The sequence below is a fragment of the Xiphophorus couchianus genome, chromosome 13, assembly GCF_001444195.1.
Source record: "Xiphophorus couchianus chromosome 13, X_couchianus-1.0, whole genome shotgun sequence".
NCBI classification, from domain to species: Eukaryota; Metazoa; Chordata; class Actinopteri; order Cyprinodontiformes; family Poeciliidae; genus Xiphophorus; species Xiphophorus couchianus.
The window spans coordinates 1,652,510-1,674,153 of NC_040240.1; the positions used below are offsets into that span (position 1 = coordinate 1,652,510).

General features: G+C 39.5%; 2 protein-coding genes across 3 annotated transcripts; both read right to left on the bottom strand.

Annotated features, from left to right (window-relative positions):
• Window positions 1–820: 820 nt before the first annotated feature.
• psma3 (proteasome 20S subunit alpha 3) lies at window positions 821–6,280 on the bottom strand. Its single transcript, XM_028035367.1, has 11 exons — window positions 6,162–6,280; window positions 5,021–5,103; window positions 4,781–4,904; window positions 4,248–4,349; window positions 4,099–4,172; window positions 2,538–2,610; window positions 2,362–2,427; window positions 1,953–1,999; window positions 1,755–1,822; window positions 1,161–1,225; window positions 821–1,007 (listed from the first exon to the last, which is right to left on the bottom strand). Exons 1-11 carry the CDS (start codon window positions 6,180–6,182, stop codon window positions 963–965), a joined length of 768 nt encoding a protein of 255 aa, XP_027891168.1. The 5' UTR covers window positions 6,183–6,280; the 3' UTR covers window positions 821–962.
• Window positions 6,281–7,237: 957 nt separating this feature from the next.
• Window positions 7,238–17,103, bottom strand: snx6 (sorting nexin 6). 2 transcript variants are annotated; one of them, XM_028035365.1, is made up of 14 exons: window positions 16,987–17,103; window positions 16,791–16,841; window positions 14,209–14,313; window positions 14,001–14,111; window positions 13,758–13,879; window positions 12,988–13,111; window positions 12,731–12,826; window positions 12,529–12,634; window positions 11,936–12,011; window positions 11,014–11,053; window positions 9,990–10,076; window positions 9,746–9,905; window positions 9,114–9,199; window positions 7,238–8,877 (listed from the first exon to the last, which is right to left on the bottom strand). In XM_028035365.1, the coding sequence occupies exons 1-14, from the start codon at window positions 16,990–16,992 to the stop codon at window positions 8,824–8,826; spliced, it is 1,224 nt and encodes a 407-aa protein (XP_027891166.1). In that variant the 5' UTR covers window positions 16,993–17,103; the 3' UTR covers window positions 7,238–8,823. The 2 variants fall into 2 exon arrangements, with proteins under 2 accessions (XP_027891166.1, XP_027891167.1); XM_028035366.1 differs by having other exon boundaries at window positions 16,791–16,838; window positions 16,987–17,038.
• Between the last annotated feature and the right edge of the window lie 4,541 nt (window positions 17,104–21,644).

Here is a 21,644-nt window from a genome sequence, read left to right on the forward strand (position 1 = left end):
AATGGTGTTAAATGAACATGATCCTCACAGAGCTGCCTGCCTTGTTCAGATGGCAGTGGGTTTGTTGAAGGTGTATGATGGCATCTTCAACTCCATCTCCACGGCGATAAGCAAACTGCAGGGGGCCCTGATATGAGCTTGTCTACTTATTCAGGTGGCCCCTGGAGTCATTAATAACTGATGGCTGAGTTTTATTTGGTACTGGAACCAGCCAAGATGTCTGGTTGCAGTACCTCAGGTACCTGGAACCTACTCTTGGGTCAGGCTAAGGTTGAAGAGATGTTAGAGAATCTCACAGATCCCTTCAGGACTCTGGGACTGACACCATCTGGACCTGCAGCCTTGTTCTGGTTCAGTCTGTCCAGCTGCCTCTTCACTTCTAGATCCAGAAAAGTAAAAGCAGCAGCAGCTCCTAATTTGGTTGAAGACAAACTTGTAGAAGCAGAAGAATCCATTGAAACTAGAACATCTGAGGTTTGACAGCTGTAGGTTAGAGGAAGGTGGGATGTGTGTTTGGCTGTGGACAGAAGAGGATGATGATGATGATGATGATGAGCTTGTTCCTGATCTGAACCTGATGAATGTGTTCAGCTCAGGCTCCCATCCATCAGACCCTCTCTGTGTGAAACCTGGACAGTCACTTGGAAGTTGCTTAAATTTCACCAGCTGCTTTATGTCAAACTGAACAGAACATTTTAAAAGTTTACATGATGATTTACCTTTGGTTTAAAACAACAAAATGAGAGCAGTGCAGTTCCTCTGCTGAGGCATGTGTGTGATGTTCCTGTTCTTATTGCTGATTTCACTTTCTACAACCCCATCAGAAACAAGTTTAGTTTTATTTATTTAAGCTCAAAATCAAGAAGAATGCAAAAACCAGACATGAAAAGTCAAACAATATAAAAATAGCTCAGATGAGTGAGTAGCAGGATGTGATGAAGAGGAAGAGCGCCGGTGCTGATTTACATGTTGTCTTCATCAGAGTCATCCTCCTCCTCTAGAGAATCCTGAAACAGAAAACATGTCCATGTTGAGCATCTGCAGCAACGTTTCCCACAAACCACCTGGAGGACAGACCGGACCCCCAACATGGAGGCAGGGGGTCCCGCCGTTTCACATGAATTATAGAATTCAGAACATTCTGTCTCATAAAGCCTCACCTTTGCATATTTCTCTGCTTCCTCTTTGACATCTTTGGGAACCAACTCATGTCGTCCATTTGTCACTGAAGGAAAAAAAAAAAGAATCAGCTGTGTTACTATGGTAACCATGTATACTGAACATGATGTGCACATTAATTCAGGCTCATGTGTTGAAGGGGTTTAATGGAACAAGCATTTTTCTCCCCCAGACGCACCAATCAGGTTTTTACTGGTCAATTCTCAGTATCCCAGTCTGACCTGAACACTTTTCTTCGCTTTTTTTCCCTGTCTGTCTCACACACAGCTTCACACACTCATCACAATGTAGTAAACAATAACACTACAATAAACTGACTGTACAGACAGTTTGTATCAGCTCAAAGATTTTGTAAAATAAAAACATTTCTGTTGCATTGTAAACATTTTTTCTCACATTGATAGATATGTCCTTTAAAAATGTTTTTCTTTCAATAAAAAAAAAGTGCTTAAATAAAATAAAATGTTAGGACCATCACCAACTCCTAAACTTCTGGTTGTCATTCAATTCCAAACAGTTTTTCTGAAGCGTTCACCGACTGAACCCAGAGCAGCTTGAATGTGATTGGCTCTTACCGTCTCCCACCCAGCTGAGCTCCAGCTCAAACGCTTTATCCTTCACCTCGTCATGTACGATGTAGATTCTGGTGAATGAAAAAACAAACAAACAGTTGAACTGGGAACCATTTGTCTGGACTGGACGTGGAAAATCCATCTCCAGCTAAAAACTCGAACCAGGACGATTCCTGACAACCTCGTCTGGCTTTTACTCACATTTTGGCGACTTCTTTAACCAGTTCTCTGCACGTCATTTCTTTCATCTGATGGGTGATAAAAACAAAACGCTGTGAACATGTAGCTCTTCTTTCTGTGTGATGTGACAAAGCACTGATGTTTGGTCAGAAGATGGTCCTGGACTGTCCTACAAACTGACCAGCAGTTCATCCTTCAGGTTCACTTCTAGACATGCAGTAGAAACCAGAGCTGGATCACATGTAGCCCACAATTATTCTACCCATTAATTTGGCACATTCTGCCAAACATTTAGGCTTATTTCACACAGTATTGGAAATACATGAAAATATATAAAACATAATTCAACTCCTTTTTTTAAATAGCATTAAATTTCCTAATTATGTTAAACAGCTTCAGTTTCTGTCTGTCTGCTGTAGAGGCGTCTCACCTGCAGCTTCTCAATCTCTGTCTTGGCAGCTTGTTTTGCTTTTCCAATGGCACATCCCCAGTAACCCTGAACGAACACACACACACACACACACACACACACACACACACACACACCGCATGGTTAGTCGTGCTATCAGCTGCGCTCCCTCCCTGCTGTAGCTCTGACAGACTCACGTATGAGATGCCTGACGGGTCGACCATGTAGAGCTGCGCCCCGTCGTCTTTGTCGTATGAGCCCAGGATGAAACTGAAACGGAACAGAGCTGTTAGAGAGCCGCTGACCGCAGCAAACAATCACCATCCTGCTCAAAACACACAACGACCAGAAGCTGGGCCGTATCCAAGGAGATCATCGTTTCCTCTCATCATCACAACCCAACATTACAAATTTGACTGAAAGTTGTGCATCTTAAAGCTGCACATTTGTTCACACTGTCACCATGTTGTCAGAATGATATAAGAGAGAATCTGGGAAAAAAGAAAAAGAACCTTCTCTCAGTGCCAATCATCAATCAATCAATCAATCAATCGGGTCTGTCAATCATCCTCTTTGTATCCTCCTCTTGCTCTCTTCTTCACTGCAACTAGCACAGCATGAATGCTAATCTAGTTAGCATGGCTACAGCAGATAGATGGTGTTCCTGTAACAGTAAATTGTTTCTCCATCATTTGCACGTTGACCAGCGAATACATGAGGATGATTGACAGCGCTAAGTCCCTCCTCCTGGCTCTGATTAGTTGTTTCTGATCAGGAGTGGAGATTTCTTCAGACTGAAACAGCAGCTCAGAGAGAAGGTGGAGGAGACGACGACCTTTTCACAGGTCATCTGTCTCATATCACAGTCAGGACAGCGATGGTTTTAACAAATATCTCAAACTTGGGCTTGTTGCTGCAGCAGAATCCACTCAGGTCTGATATTAACCAGTCAGTGGAGAGCAGGTTGTGGGGTAAACCTGCTAATTGTTGGTAGGCCTGTCGCAATAAACAATAAATCTATTAATCGCATGATAAATGATAATTATCAACCTCATTTTAATTTGTCAGCTTTATTGTTTCTTCCTGCCTTTTTCTCTTCCTACTGATGACACTGGATGAAAAAAGGCTCAACTCCAGTGCTCTGACCACTCCAGTGCTCTGACCACTCCGGTGCTCTGACCACTCCGGTGCTCTGACCACTCCAGTGCTCTGACCACTCCAGTGCTCTGACTGCTCCGGTGCTCTGACCGCTTCCTTCATCATTTCCTTATAAGGGAGGAGTGAACTATTGAATCAGGTAGTTGGATATGCCCATCTTCTCTATCTAAATCTAATGGTTATTAAAGGGCAATATAGTATACAGACTTCATAATCTGTACTCTTTTGGTTGAATTTTGTTTTTATTTCCACCTTGGTTTCATGTTGTTTAGTTTTTATTCATTTTATTTATTTTTCGGGTTGTTTTGTTTACTTGTTTACCAGTTCCAGTGTTAAGTGTTCTTTTGAAAATAAAGACCAATAAAGCCAGGATGTTGCCTGCATTATTATATCATTACCATCAGCTTAAAATGGTGTTCAAACAATTTTATCATTTATCACAATCATTTTTTGAGACAATCGCTCAGCAAAACTTGTTATTGTGACAGGCCTAACTGTTGGGCTCAGACGTAGAGGAAAAAGGAGAAGTGAAGCAGACAGCAGCAGTCAGTATTTTCACAGTGTGGACAGAAACAGCATTGGCTGCCATCGCTGGCTCACCTGCAGCCGAACGGCCTCACGGCGCTGTACAGCGTGTAAGCGTGGACGTACATGGCCACTCTGTCCGACAGGTGCTGCAACGACACGGCATGTTCTTAAACTGAGCCTGAGACATGGAGACGTCATGCTTCACTCTGCAGAGAGGCTACCTTCAGAGGAATGTCGTGCCCGTAGTTGGATCTAAAGTTGGAAGCTTCTTCTCTGGCTACCTCAGCCAGGGAGCGAGCGTCAGCCAGCAGGCCGGCCACCGCCTGGAGGAGCAAGGCAGAACAACACCTCTACCTTATAGAGCCAGGCTGGTTCATTACACAACGGGATCCAGTCTGATCCAGTCCCAAACTAAAGCCGTATCCATCACATTGTTTTAAAAAAAAAATACACATATATATATATATATATATATATATATTATGGGACAGAAAGATTAGCTACTGCTGCTGCTTTACAATGACAAGACTTCTTAAGGCAGATGGCTAAAAAAATCAACGATTTTTGTTGATTTTATTTGTTATAAATTATCCAAAGTTTTTTATTGATCCTGACTGTATCCTCTGATTTCACCTCCATCAGTCACAGAAGCAACACTTGATCCCATCACACAGTCAGAAGAATCCCACTAACTTGTATTTATCCTCTCCAGTGTATCATTTGATCTGAAGGATTAGGGCTTTGTCTACGTTACCATGCCGACGTGTCTGTCAATGTTGAAGATGCGTTTATTGGAGCCCTCCTCATACAGTTTGGACAGAACCAACTTCTCCACCCCAAACACAATCCCGTCTTTACACCGGATCCCGATGGCCGTGCTGCAGAGAAAACACATTCAGAGTTCACCAACAGAAAGCAGCAGAACTCAAACTAGAACCAGAATCAACATGGATGAGTTATTCCTGGGTCAATCAGGACAGATGAGAAAACTGACCTGCTGTTCTCTACAGCCTTCATGGCGTACTCCACCTGAAACACTCGGCCATCTGGAGAGAAGGTGGAGGCCGAAAGGTCGTACTGCAGCCCCCCCCACACACACACGCACGCACGCACGCACACACACACACACACACACACACACGAGTTTACATTAGTGTCTATTAGAGGGCAACAATAAGAAATATCAACTTCTGTGAAGGACGAGTAATTTCTTTTTTTTCTCTAAACTGCAACTGTACAGAAAAATAACATGAACCAAAGTAGACAAAGAAAAAAAGGCAAAATGACAATTAGACAAACTGAAGACCTTTGAAGATCAGTTTTGATATTTCAATATATAAATTTTATTTTTTGATTTGAATGAAAGCAAACTGTAATTTCAGTGGTATTTTGAGGTGCATCTGAATCTTTCATTATGGCAGTGTGTGTGTCTGTGTGTGTTTGTGTGTGTGTGTTCGTTCAAACTTTCAATTCATGTTCAGATGTTAAAGTTTTGGGTAACCTTTAAATAACATTACTGATTCAGTTGTATTTGCTGATGACCATTTTTCTAAAATCAAACACAAATGAGTGAATATAAAAATCCATTAAAAGACAGACAACATATACTGGATTTTACCCCAGTGAGGGGTAAAATCGTTGGGGTAATAAGTGAAACCCCGATTGAAGCAAAAATGTTTGAACAGTGAGTTAACATGTTAGAGTGTGCTCTTTAGTGATTGATATTTAACTTTAACTTGACACAACCGCCAAGTTAAAGCAGATTTCTGAAACAGAGTCTGGCTGACAGCGCAGCTAGCTGTTAGCATTAGTAAAGCTACATCTCAATATCAGAAGATTTAAAGTAAACTCATTTAATGAGATCCATAATTACGCTCAGTATTTGTGTTTCAACAAGCAGTAAAAAAATACATATATATAATGAAACAAAGAGGAATTTTACTTTCACTTCGCTGTGCTAATAGGCCTGCCTGTGACTCAGCAGGCTAAGATGGCAGACGACAAGCTACATGTTGCTATCAGACAAATGCTTTTTAAAAGTCAAATATAAAAATAGTCAGAAACCTGCCAACAAAGAGAATGTCACATTTACGTAACAACAAAACCACAGAGTATCACAGACTGTAAACACTCACCCCGGTTCCAATGGAGCTCATTTTTGACAAGAACTATGACTTCAGCAAACCTCTCCACCACTCAGCCCGCTTTTCCGGAGAAAAGCTTTGCTCTTCCGGTGTTGGCCCTTCACAATAAAAGCGCCCGATTAAAAAAAAGAAAGCGCCCGATGTCAGCATATTTGATGCAAATATTGAGTGTACTTGTTGTTTTTTCTGTTTTTATATTTTTACCGTAGTTTGACTATGCACGTTTCTATTCTCCCGTCACTTGATGCTGGTGGTGGCAGCACAATTCTGCAGCGCCCTCTACAGGAGGAGTGTTCTTTTTGAACACTCAGGAGATGTTTTGGCCTTCTTCACTGCAACTGAGCCTCTCATGGAGTTCTTCATGATCAAGAAAACTTCTTTGAACTGCAGCATGCTCAGCTGTGATTTCCTCCATCTGTTGTTGCTATGCAATGTCGGCTGCACACGTACGTGAGGGAGGATAACACAAGGCACCGACATAAGGCACATCCAACGGCCATGCCCGCCCAGAGTCAGCCGTGCCCGCCCAGAGTCAGCCGTGCCCGCCCAGAGTCAGCCGTGCCCGCCCAGAGTCAGCCGTGCCCGCCCAGAGTCAGCCGTGCCCGCCCAGAGTCAGCCGTGCCCGCCCAGAGTCAGCCGTGCCCGCCCAGAGTCAGCCGTGCCCGCCTGGACTGGAAGCTGTTTGATGTTTTTACCTTAAAGTGGCCAACTCTCTGTTATTCCTATGTCGCTTTGATACAGTAGGGGCTTCCGCACTTCCCATATCTGGGAATTCTGTCACTTTTTTTCAGTAGTTAAAACGGTTTAATCCGTTGAATTCAAACTAAAAAAGCTCTTTGTGATAAATTAGCCTCTTTCTGATCAGTTTATCTATTACTTCAGAAAAAAAAAATATTGAAGCCATAATGTTTAAAAACAGCATTCATATCACAATCTAGGTTGGCAAACTACCTGGGGGGGGAAGGAAATACACATTTGTATACATACATCACAAACTAAGACTGGAAGATTTCGCTACCAAACAGTCGGGTATTATGTGTCTTTAGAAAATCATATAAACCCAGCACTTGTAAGAAAAGTGTCCATAAAGTTTTATTGTATCTCAGGATGACCAGGGTGGATTACAGACCTGCTGAAGATTAAACAATTAAAATAATGTGTATTTCAAAATCATTCAATTAAATCTTTTCTATTTCATCACACCTCCATTTTTAATTGTTCGTTTTTAATCAGCAATGGAAGCTTTGGTCACATAAGAGTGAAAAAACATTCATATACAGTAAAGTTGAAAAAAAAAGAAAACAATTCTTGTGTAGTTTTCTCTCTCTTTTTGAAAAATAAAGTTAAACTGAACGACTGACATTAAGGCAAAAAGACTGAAGCTCCAACATCGACTGGAATGGAAAACAAACCGAAGCAACAGACGATTAGCATTCATTGGTTAATACAAACAAGTACAAGTAAATTTTTGTAGATTTTTTTTCTTTTTAAATGACACTTAAACTAGAACAGGAACCAAGAGCCGACTTCCACCTGCACACACCAGCAGTAACACACGTTAAAACAGATCCAGACATACGACCGTCACCAAAACAACAGAGGAGGAAGATGTGGACGGTGACATGACGGGTAACAAGCAAACTTCTTGTCTGTCAAATAATGCAAAACAGAAACGTTTCAGGATTGAAGTAGTTTTGTCTTTTTGCTGATTTGCTTCCCAATAATTTAGTAAATGGACAAACCATCCCGGCGTGACACACACATTTATCAGCTAACATATGTGTTGTCAGTAGGGAGAAAAATCTGGCAGAAGTGGAAGTAGAGTGAGAAACTAAATATAGTTAAGATTTGTGTCCCAATGATGATGTTTGCTGTATTAGTTGATATGTTTTCTTATCAATTATTGTTTTGATTCACTTAAGAACAAAATACTTCCATGTGCCATCTTCACACACTGTTGGGTTAATGAGTCGATGGTTATTTGACAAACTGGAGGCATTTAGTACAGACCAACATGCTGCTTTCACTATCAACCTTCCAGTGGCGTTCATGTAACTTTATATACTGCATCAGGTTGCTTTATAGTGTGGATAATTATGGAACACATCAGCAAATCATATTTGTCATCTCATTGCATTTATCTGTAGATTATATGGTGAATTTATTTCATGTAGAGTATTTAAAAGAGTTCTTAGAGCGGTGCTTAAACTCAGCACAACTACTAATAAATGTCCACCTACAGCTGAGAGCTGAACTACATCCAGACTGCAGAGCCCAGACGGCCCACCAGATTTTTTTCTCTGGGTGATAATAAAGACTTTCAAATGATGAATGTTCAGGAGAAATCAAGTAAATATCTAAACTGATAGACTAGAATGAAAGCACGCTAAAAGTGTTGCTTGCATTCGGCCAAGAGGACCAGTGCCGGTGCTGAGGTTCTGATGATGAACCAGAAGGACAAGCATGGGTGGCTTTAGGGATTGTGAGTAGAGTGATGAAGACTGTGTTTGGTTACTGATGAAGAAAACAGACTTCGTGTCATTTTTGACCCCCAGCTGTCTGCCTGGTCCGCATGTCTCAGTGTTTTGTCCATTCTTACAGGCTCCGTCCTAACATTGGGCGTGTCCAGCTGGCTGCAGGCAGGATGGGACGGTTAAGTGTTACCTTTCAGGACACCCACACAGCTCTGCAGTAGCTGCAGGTTACCCTAGAGACACAAGCAGACAAGTAGTCCATGAAAAACACAATTCAGTCTGTTGTGGCAGTGACAAAGGAAGGAAATAGAAATATCTGTCTCATTTAACCATAAAACTTTACTCCACAAAACATCAGGATTTTTTCCCTTAGGGAACCCAAATCCAGGCCAATAATGACCCTAACTCTGACCCATGGGCTCTCCTCCCCACTCTCTGCTGGAAGCTGACCCCAGAGTGACATCGGTACCTTGGCATGTTTGAGCTCTAGTTCTGCCAGCTCCACCAGGTTCTTCCTGAACGCTGCCACTCTTCTCGTCTTGAAATCTATCAGCTCTACGTTCAGAAGGAGACGCATCGTTAGGCTTTCGAACAAAAGGACTAGTTCAAAATATTCAGGTGTGTTTTAATCAGTTTCATTAACCTTTACAACTGACATCATTATGTTGCTTCTAAACTCAGTACATTTCTGATTTAATGTGTGCTCACAGTCTTTAGTTTTTAATTTAAAAAAGCAAAACTTTGTTGAACACAAATTTTTTTTTACACTTTATACAGTTCTGCAACAAGAATAAATATATATATATATATATATATATATAATGGATGTCACAATTTTACAATATGAGCATGTTGTTCAGAGGTCATGAAAAGGTCAGATACAGGTTGCATTAAGGTAAAAATAATAAATAAAATCAAATTTGGGTCACTTCAGGCTGCAGTGTGAAAGTAGCATAAATGGTTCTCCTGCTGCAGATATGTTGGCATGTTCTATCATAATGTTTTATAACAACTGTCATAAAATCAGCATACCAATAACAGGGTTTTGGGGGAGCAGTTTAGTTAGAGGCTTCAACATCTCCCACTACAGCAGTGACTGACCTTGCTTGGCAGACTCAGAGATCTTCTCAAACTTGTGGCAGCAAAGCTGCTGGTTTGTCTCTGCCTGTAAAACATCTCTGTTTTTAGCTCGTGCTTTATCCAGAGCTTTATTAGCGTTCTCATAGTCCACCAGACCCCGGCTCCTCCGGTACAGCAGGTCCTGTCCAGGGCGGCACATGAAAAGTCAATATTTTTACTCAGCTAGCTCATTATTGGTGACTCGTCTGTCAGTATGTGTTCAGACCTTAGCAGCCTGTGACTCCCTCAGGTAATATTTGAGCAGGTCAGCCAGCTTCAGGTCTTCATCTGCTGCAACTCGAGCCTCAATTTTCTTTAAGACAAAAACCAAAATAGAAACAGTCAGTTTCAGGAAAAAGACTTTCAGGTAAAGGTCCAGCTTATGGCATATTCTGGGTTTAATTATTCTTGGAGTTCTAAGTGGCATTGAAAACTTCCTTCCTAGTAATGTTTCAGAGACTAACTTTACTATTATTCTACATCTGAGTTATAAAAGTAAATTTCTTTGTTATTTGCTTGTCACCTCAAAAACACACACATACATGAGGCGAGTGTTGCGTAATGATCTTAGATAAGTAGGGCTTAAATGGATTCAAATGTTTCACAGGAGTAAAGCTACAAAAATCCATTGCTACATAGGCCTGTCACAATAACACATTTTACCATTCGATAAATTGTCCCAGAGCTTGTTTACGATAAACAATAACGTTGTTGTTTTGAGACAACTTTCAACTAATACCATAGTAACAATGGAAGAATAATGCAAGAATCTCAGAGTCTCAAAGATCAATAAACTTTAAATTTTGATGAACATTTAAACATTGGACCTGGAAGACATTTTAAATATCCAAAATAAAGAAACAAAACAACAGAAACAACAAATAAAATGAATTCTGAATTCTCTGTAGACAAAATTGTCTTTCAAAAAAGGGATAATTGAAACCAAAGCACCAGAATGAAGACCAGTTTTGGTGAAAAGAGAGAGAAAAGAGAAAAACGATGAATCAAGCAAATGAAAATGATTGAGTTTGCTTTAGTTTAGCATGCGATTAATTGATTTATTGTTTATTGTGACAGGCCTATTGCTACATACCACTGCCATGCTGATGACACCCAGCCTGTATGGCCTCAGAACGAATCACCTCCAACTAAACCTTTATCAAACTGAGCTTCTTGTCAACTGTAATCAGGACTACAAGTAGCCTCATCTAATCAGGATCACAAATGAGAGGAGATGAAGACACACTTACTCTAGTTTTCTCAAATAGCTCTGATACCTTCAGGAAAAACCTTAAGGAAAGAAAAACAGAGGGACATTATGCTGGTTACATTCTGACGCCCCCAGAATATAAATGTGAAGGTACATCAAGATGTGATTCCATTGTGGAATTAGAAAATTCATCTTCCATCCAAATGCACACATTTTTCTCTAGCAACAGAAAATGTTGAAAAATCAACTGGGTATGGATGTTTGTGATTTCATTAAAGCAGCTCAAGTTAAAGGAATAAAACATAACTGAACAAACGCCTGTGCAGTAGGAGTTATGTTGAACTGCAAGAAGGCGTGTCATCAAAAACATTTAAAAACATTTTCAAAGTGTTATATTTCTTTTGCATAATGTAAACTGAACACAAAGCTTGAAAACATAATTAAGCTAAGTTTTTGGATCCTTTTTTCATTAGTAGTTTAGGGCTGCAACTAAACTATTTTAGCAATCAATCTATGGATTATTCTGACAATCAGATAAAACCTTTGGCACAGTCGACACATTTATCCACTTAAGTCTTTTTTATACAATATTAGAAATACATTAAAAGATGCAAAATTCCTTCTTTTAGATAAGAAAAACATTTTATTGCCTGAAATGCACTAACGCAGCATTCCTGTAGTAAATCTGAAGCAGGTGGAGTCAAAACCACGCCACCTCAGGAGTTTTGACTAAAACACATTTACAGACAGAGGTGTTTTTATCTTCAATGCAAAATGTATACTGGTACATGTTTTGTAAAGTTTTGACTTAATTACTGCTCTAAATATGTTGGGGGGGGTTTTCCACCATATAGCCATTTTTGATTAATCAATTACTAAATCTGTTGACGATTATTTCAACAATCGATTAATCAGGATTATTCCGCTTAATTGTTTGAGCCCTGAAATAGATTTGTCCATACTTGCAGAGGTCTGTGGAGTCCTGTGTTCCTAATGTGTACAGAGAGGAGGCGATTCTGTTCATGTCGTCAGCAGCATCTAAACAGGCAGAGATACTCATCAGACAGCGATCACAGCACAAACCGACCGAGAGGAAAACAATGACAGTATTTCAACCTGCTGTCTCTGCCAGGAAAACATCATCAAGAAAACACAAATAGGTGTTTTTGGGGGTTTTTTAGGTGGGTGTTTCCACCATGGAGCTTATAGTTTAATTGTAGCTGGTACTAGCTCCTAGCCGTTATAAACGTCACAGTCATTTACTTTTTGATCCTCCTTCAGTTTTATTCTGCATATTTCTAAAGGTTGTTAGTGCCTGGACAATTTAACTACACAAATAATATTTATATCAATATTCCTTTTAATTAGATGCCATAAAATAACCACCTCAGTTTTAGTTTAGCTCAATGTTTTCAAGGCTAGGGACAAACAAGAACTGGTGGAAAAACACATTTCAGCAGAACCAAGATGAGGTCAAAAGAGTAATATGAAAACATGAAGCATTCATCTAGAAAACTTCTAAATGACTAAATGGTTTAGCATGGCTCGAGCTTACTTTTATGTGAGCGGATCATTCTGTCACATTTAGCCGAAGCGTCTTTGACTCTGTTGTGATATTCTAGTAGAAACGTCTTTTCATGCTCAAAGAAATCATCCACGTCCTGAAAGACAAGCAGGAGACGACACGCTTCGATAAAAAGCCAAACATGAGAGCATGAAAGGCAACTAGAAGGACTGAGCTCTACTCCTGGTTTTACCTTGACTCCAGCCACTAGAACACCATCAGCCGACTTCACAACGTTCTTAAAGAAATCCTCCAGTTTCTCCTTCTTGTTCTTTCCTCGTACACTCAGCTGTCGGGGACAACATGGTGGTGATCACACACACTGCATAGCCATGGATTTCCTCAGCTGTTCCTGACTTGTCCCATTACTGCTTATGAATCAACTCTGAAATATTAGTATCTATTAAGACTCAGATTATTCACAGTATTCAAGCTGTGCCTGACACTCACATCCTGGTTGTACTCCAAGAAGACGTGGAAATTGAGGTCCTTCCTGAGGATGGGATGAGCAGCCACACGACAGAGGAAGACCTCATGCATGGCAACGGTCTTCTTAAAGATAGCCAAGTACTCTCTGGATGAAAACACACCAGTCAGGTTCACTCTTTAAAGGGCAGTGTTATGTATTTTCCAGGCACATTGTGCCATTTCATAATCACAATCAAGCCACTATGTTATATTCCATTGTTATAAAAATGCTGTATATATCAAATACAACTTAAAAGACATTTGATTTTGATGTTTAACACCTTGAAATTGGGTCTCTGTCTCTTTAAGAAGCTCCTGCTCTTTCTGAAACTCCACCTTCAGGAGGTCATCGCACATGGCTGCTTTATTAACCCTTTAACAATGTTTAAACCAGCGTTGTCCTGAGAAGTACCTCATATAAACTTTAGCAGATACACAGTTCCACCAGGTGTTTGCCAATTGCTGCTGGCTAGTCTGAAGGAGCTGAGTGAGGGATTCAAGGGTTAAGGCTGCTCTGTGGGGCGGAAGCTCAGAAGCTTGGAAACTGCAGGTCGGAGGCGTTTAGCTGAATGTAATCATGCATGAGAAAATATGCATAATTTCTCAAACATGCATGAAAGAATAAAGGCGACACTCCAGATATGTTTTTATGGGGGAATAACATTATAACATTATGTCAAGTTCAGAATAGTTGATTTTACATAACACTGCCCCTTTAATGCGTACGACTGCAGAGAAGGTGTGTGACTTACGCCTCCAGCTCTTGCTTCATCTTGGTGAACTCCTCCTTGGTCATGGATCCTTCTCCTTCCCCCAGTTTCTGCAGCTTCTCTCTGGATGCATCAAAGTCGGGTCTGGGAGGGGCTGGAGGGATCTGCCAAACCCAAGACACTGACACTGATAAATAGCTCTATTTGCTACAATCAGTTAAACTGGATGTTCAAACACTTTTTGAACAAAGTCAGCGCCTCCATTTGAATGTGTGTGGTTCTTACGATGTATCCTGCATAGTCTTCATTTTCAACAAATGAGTCGTGTAGCCAGATGAACTCTTCATGTTGTCGGACCACAGAGAACTCGTTCTGTTTGAAATTGGGGAGCGTACTCTGTGGAAACATGGAGCGCATGACTTAACATCCTGACACAACCAAGCATCCACTGCAGGGGAGTGAGGGTGAGAGAATAAACTGATGTGCGTCTCACCTTGGTGTGGACGGTAAACTTCACCTTGTCCCTCTCACTGAGCGCGTCAGAAATGTCCACCTGTAGCGTGGCGTCCATCTCCAGATCCACGTTTACTGCTCGCGGCTGCAGGACGACACAAAGCATACATCCCATAAGCCACCACTGTCAGAGATCAACATGAAGGCTGAGAGTCATGGAGCCCTGCGATCCACCTGCATCAAACTGGGAGTTTGTGGCTACAACCCACATGCCATCTTTTACTGCTGATGTTTCTTGATTAAAATATGAAAAAACTAATTGCAAACACTTTTTGGTGAAGATAAACTAAAAAAAAAAACAGTATTAGATATTTCATCAAGTCTAGGCCTGTTCCCGATATAACATTTTTCTGGACGATAAATTGTTCCATAAGTTATTACGATAAATGATAATATTGTTATTTTGTGACCATTTCGAAGTAATGTATTGACAATGGCACAATAATTCAAGTCCCCCCTGTCAAAGACCAATAAACTTTAATTTTGTAAAGAAAACGTCACACTGGATCTGGAAGACAAGTTAAATATCCAAAGTAGAACATGACACCAAAACACAAATACACACTACTTACAAACTAGTCTCTAAAGTCTCTAAATAAAAATTCCCTTAAAAAAAAATGGGTTAGGGTTAGATGACGTTCAATGTGACATTGAACATTTTTTCAAAAAATGTTCAGTGACATTGTTTTTCATTTTTTCTTGTTAGATCTCATAGCAACTACATCTGACTCCATCTATTCTAAACTGCTCAAAACGCTGAGACAGAATGAAAGACATCCAGTAACATGTCAGTAAAAGTCTGTTTTAAAGTTGGAATAAAGAAAAAATGAACATTCACAATCTCGACACTAGGAGATTACATTAAATCTCTCTTCTAGCAAATTTAGACTTCAGGTAATCTGTTCAGTTTAACTGCATGTGTGTTTTGACTCCACATAACAGAGTTACTAGTAACAGCAGCTGTTAGTCCTCCAATCAGTTGGCTGGTGATTACGACTGGCTGGGCCAGCCCATCAAAAACAGCTATTTTATCAATTACTGGAGATAACAGTTTTGAGAATTCTTGTAGATAAAGTTGATCATACAAAAATATTATGGATTATTTTTGTTTTATTGCCATTGGATAGTATTTTTAAAGCTTTGTTTGGATAAAAGTGTGTTTAATTTACCTAGAGACGTGTAGATTCTCTTAAATCAACCAAATAATAATGTCTTCATCCACCTACTAGGGCTGTCAAAATTATGTTTATGATGCTACAAAAACATAAAACTATGCAAAAAAAACCTAATTTGTTTCAAAAACTGTCAAGAGCTTTTATCTCAGTTTCAGCATTTAAGTGCGTTGCTTAAACAGATAAGAGTGTCTGAGCAAATAATTATTTTAGTGGTGAAAATAAACTCTTCAGCAAACAGCAGGACTTTCTAATCAAATAAAATGACTATTACACCTCAATTAACTCACGTTAATTTAACATATATATTGTTACATTTTTTAGTTATAATAATTACTATACTGTTGGAAATTAAGCATTCTTTTCACGTGTTTTAATGTAAATTCTGGAATATTAATTACTCTAGTACAGTTATACTACTACAAGTTACTTGTAGTGTTATATCTTCTGTTTACTTTATTACTGTATTGTATATCCATTTTGGGACCTTTCAAGAGACTAAATATGCAAATCAGCTTCTGCTAAAAATCTGGAACAGTATGGTGACATTTATATCTGAGCTGTACATGGTCCCTATTTAACTTCTAAATAAAGTTTATTGCCAAAGATAACATATTAAGCAATATGTTATTTTTATTTATTCAAGTTTGTTGTTATTTTTGACTCGATGCTGATTGTGTAATCAAGATATCACTTTTTAAATGACTCAAAATGCTTGCAGTCTCAACTAAGGGTCAGGGCCAAGAGCCTCTTACATTTTTATTTTGTGGGTCAGAAGTTGAAACATTTGGAACTTCTGAAAGTTAAGATAGCGGCCAAACCCCACGTCTGTAGATCTACTTCACTAGAAAATGAATCCGTTCCCACAGTAGGTAATGTGACTGGTGCACATTTTCCACTGTGTTGGACAATGATGTTTAAAAGTAAACCAGTGATAACATATTAGGGTCTTCTTTTAAGTAAAAAAAAAAAACAAACAGAAGAAACACAAAGAGGTGTGTCAAGTCATGTGACAGCCTGATTGTGAACAGGACAGCACAAACCGATAATGTCAGTTCAAAATAAAAGAACTGAAAACTCCAGCGAACTGTTAGCCATCTCTGTAGCTGTGTTAGCATGTAAAGCTAGAGGCCCATCAGCCACTGTCTTTATTTTGACTCTCGGCAGTGGTAACCAGTCTGACCACAACTGACAGACGGTAAACCAGTTAGCATGAAGCTAATATTAGCCTGGACGGCTAACAAGCCTAAAATGTATTAATTAAAATTCAGTGGTTAAGCTGAATGGAACAAGAACAATAACTCTATCAAAGAGCATACTGGAACATATAGTTGGGCAGGCGAACAGATTCATTGGTATAAAGACAGACAGGCAGAAGGAGGGCACTCACTCCCCGGTCCTCTTCGGAGAGGAAGTCGGGTCCGTCGTCCAGCCCTTCCTGCTGCAGAGACACAAACACACAGTTATTTTAACCGCAGCTCGAGCTGAAAGGAATTACTGCAAGTGTATATCACGGTGCGGGCCACCACCACGCTGAAAAAACTACACAAAAACAAGAAAGAGGGCGAGGAAAAGAAAAAACCCACCATCATGGCTGCGAACGGCTGGTGACAGGAAGTGGACACAGTTGCCAAATCTCGTGAGAAGAAAAAAAAATTATGGAAACGTTCGGAAACATAGGGGTCGGTAATTTTTAAAAAAAGAGGAACAGTGAACTCCGAAACACTATGACACTAAAAACGGTATAATTTTTAATTTAATTATTTTAAGACTAAAGACAGGGATTGTTGAAGAAGTGTGGAAATTGTGACTTCATGAAGGAGCTGCCATCTGTTTTCTTAAACTATTTCGTAATAACCACCTTTGTTGTCGATCATTCAAAATATTTACACATAATACAGGCTTACGTATTTTTTTCCTCTCTTTATTGGGTTCCCAACTTTCGTGGCTCTTATTTCTCACATACAGTATTAGTATAAAAAAAACATAGAAGCTGGATAAACTTGCTCTTGGAGAGGGACTTATTTTTTCCCTCCCATTTTTTCATTCTGCCTAGATAAATCTCACTCTAACCAAAAAAGGTAGCTCCAAAAAAAAAGAGAGAGAGAAAAAAGCACCTTGTCCCGAATTACATAATACTACTTTTCACACTGCTGTTAGGGATTTTGTTAAAATTGTGGTTTTTGAAGAGTTCCTTCATAGGCCTTTGGGGGCCATACATTTGCGATGGATGTTGCCAGGTCTGTCCAGATCAGCCCATCGTTGTTTATTGAGTCATTTGTTCAAGCTGCAAGACAGGGGCCATGTTTACAAACCATAACAATAAGGAGCTCAGAAGAAACAAAACATATTCCTCTATGCTGATGATGTACTGGTGAGTCTGAGGGATCCAGAGTCAGGAGTGTTGCAAACATACAGTGATGTGTTGTTATAAAATTGTTTATTTATTTATTTTCTTATTTCTTCTACCATATCAACAAAAACACACTGTGTACTACGAATACCAAAAAGACTACACTGGACTCTTTTCTTTATTTTCACATTTTACTTTATGTGTTTGTTCATTTAATTTTAACACCTGTTTTTATTTATATCACTAAAAAGGAAATGCAAACCCCATTTATCAGTTGTTTTTAATGTTCATGAAAGGTTTTGTTGTTGTGTTATTTTTGTTTTGTTTTAGCTTAGCTACATTTTTTGCTTCTCTTTCTTATTTTGCAATATAAGACGTTTTTTAGCAGTAAATTAAAATGATCTATCATGGTTTATTGGTTTTAAAGTGGATCCAAATGCAGATAGACAGAGGCAGCAAGCAGATAAAAGTTTAATAAAAAACTATGAACAAAAACTTACAAAAATCACAGGGAACTCAGGGACCTGAGTGAAGTTGGCCCCCAAGCTTTCTTCTAATCAGACAAAATTGGTGTCAAACATTTGTGCAGCAAAACGTTTCATTTGTGCCGTTATCATTTTAGAGATATTAAGAAATGTTATCAGAGGTAACGAAATGTCAATCCCCCTCTCCCCCCCACCACCACCTTCTTGAAATCAGACAAAATTGGTGTCAATCACCTCGACTACATTTGTGCAGCAAAAAATTTTGTTTGTGCTGCTTCGGCTTTGAAGATATTAATGAAAGTTTAAAGGTCATTTTGATTTTGTAAAAGTGAGCGGGGGCTGGTTGACCTTTTGACTTTTAAACTTTCATTAATATCTTCAAAGCCGAAGCAGCACAAACACATTTTGCTGCACAAACATAGTCTAGTCGATTGACACAAATGCTGCCGGATTTGAAGAAGACAAACAAACAAACAAAACAACAACAGGGTGATCCGGGGATGTAATGTGATTCAAAAGGAGGAACTTTGAGAGCAGGAGATGTGTTTAAATACTGTGAGGGTAAAACTGGAGCAATAGACCTGGGCTGGTCAGTTAACTGGTCAGCAGGTGTGAGGGGAGAGAGAGAGCAAATAAGGGAACTAAGAGAATAAATCTAAACGTAACAATGAACAACTAGAAACAAAGAATAATAAACTAGAATCACTAAGAATAACAGAACTAAGGCAAAACGGAAACAAGGCTGATTCAATCAGAGAGTAAGGAACCCAGAATAATAATAAAACTAGCATCAACAAATCAAACCCTGACAAAATCCCTTTTTTCATCAGTTCGAACAGGGTTGTTTTTGCTATTTAATTAATAACAATGTGCGTGTTGTTGTTCTTTTATATTAGTTTTTCTCTTATTTCCAGGAAAAGAAGCCGCCTACTTTGAAACTGTTTTTTTTTGTTTTGAGAAATAAACTTTTTAAGAAATTAAGAAATTTTTAAGAAATTAATGAAACAAAATAAAACATGAACAGGTTCACACCCAGGGGCAATAAAGAATGGCAAATTAACATAACAGTCGTGCTTTTGAACTGCGGGAGGAAGCCGGAGTACCCGGAGAGAACCCACGCATGCACAGGAGAACATGCAAACTCAGTAAGGCCCCAGCTGAGACTCAGACGGGGCCCCAATAACCTTTATTTGTTAGCTTTTTTATTTTTTTATTTATTAATTTATTGTAGAAATAATCAGCGTCATCTTGTAATTCATCCACAGAACAGACACTAAGATCATCCAGTGTGATCATTACAATGGTCCTTATAGGATTCATGGCTGATTTGTTCATCCTCGCTGTCAATTTCAACCTCATTGACAATTTCATTCTGAACAAGATCTGGGTGGACCGCAAGACTTTTATCTCCAGAACTATTAATATCCATTATGTTTTCTGTTGTTTTTATCACCTATAGTGCCCTTTTTATCCTCCATTGTACTTCTGTCCTTAGCACTAATGTTATTGGTGCAACAATACGTCTCATTCAGCACTCCAGGACTTGTAATATTTGCTGCAGTTTCCATGTTTATTTCTTCCTCTTCAAAACAGGCACTTATTTTGTTCTTTGTGACGGTTTCATCTATTTGAGAGTTGGGATAGGTCAAAGCTTTTAGGTCCTTTCCAAGTTCTGTCATTGTTGGTGTGGTCACCTTAAGCCCAACACAAAATTCATCATGTCCTTCTGTGTACTTCTCATAGATGTAGATAAACCCGTTATGGTAAATGTCAGGTGTACAATCTACATCTGAAATTGTTATCTGGTCATCCTCAGCCTTATACACCAGTTCTCCACACATCAGATATGTGTAAAAGTGGTCAAGCAGACAACTTGTAGATTGGTGGCAAATAACCGAGGACAGACGGTACAACAGTGTTCCAGTATTTACAGGAATGTCAATAGTCGGACTAGGAATCACAGGAAGTCTTAGATCCCCCTGGCTGTCTAGCCGTTTCAGATACAGGGCTATCACATCAGTGTGGTTGAGGAAGTATTTTCTCTTTAAGCTGGAGTAGCAGACGTCACAACATTTTGCATAGGTCTCAGAAGCCCAACGGTTAAGAAGAGAAGTGGTACTGTCATATGGTAGAGCAACTGGCAGACGAACAATGGGACCGAGCTCCCAGGTGTCCTGATAAGTCTTCTGACATCCTTCACAAGCAGCAACTGCGTACACCACACAATGTGTGTTAATGCCACATGGGTTAAGCCAGTTTAAAATAGTTAATAAAAAGTTTGTTAGGTCGTTGTGTTGTATCAAGTATTCTGAATCTATAATTTCAGTTACTTCCAACAGAACTTGGATCATTTCTTCTGGGGAAAAATATTTTCCCGGCTGGTGCATGGCTGTGAGGAAAAGGCTGGCACACAGTGGAGCTCCTGACAAAGCTCCAAAAATCTCTTCAGGACTCTGAGCCATGAACCTTCTGGTAATACTCAGGTTTGAAATACTCTGCAATGTGGTGTTTATCCAACAGTTATTGAAGTTGTTGGAAAACCTGCAAAAGTACATGGTTGGATCAAGAAGAGAATTTGTTGGACTTCCATTGTCTTCTGCTGTGTAGAGACAATCTGTGTCATTTTGTAATTCATCCACAGAACAGACACTAAGATCATCCAGTGAGCTCATCAAATCTAGAAGAGAGTCTGGATAGGATTCATCACTGAATTGTTCATCCTCACTCTCAGTGAGGTACTGAAGTAAATCCTCTTGAGCTAAATAGTTAGTAAAATCATCAAGAATTTCTTCGAAACTTGTCAACATATTTTCTGTTTTTGTGGTTTCTCGCTCAACCACTAAGCTAGCCTGCACCCCTGCGCTCATCTTGAGACCAGGAACACTGAGTTCGTCAAAAGTGACCTCCTCATCCTCTGAGAAAGTTTCCATTTCCAGGTTCGTTTGGTTTTTGGGACCACAGTTATCTGAAGGCTGCATTACCAAAGCATTAGTAGAGGCTTCAGAGTTAACATTCTTGTCCTCAGAGCTAACTGCAAGCAAATCATCCTTTTTGCAGATCTTTTTAGTAGATAGGGCACCAACAACGGATTGAGCAAAAGCCATGTTGCCTAGATGCTCAATTTGAAATGTTTGTAAAATAAAATCACTGTATTTCGTCTCACTCCCTGCAAGCAGTCTACTTTCAACAAAGTTGAGAAGTACAGCAAGACAGAATTCTAGTCTCTCAAATACAACCTCTTTGAACCTCTATGACATCATCAATTAAAACACTTTATGATAACGTCACTCACTCCATAAAAATGTCACAAGTATCCGGAGGCAAGTTCTTGTTAATGTTTTAGTTGCTATGGAATCTCAAGGAATTATGGAAGTGGTGCAAGGTTTTAAAGGTTCAGTGTATGCAA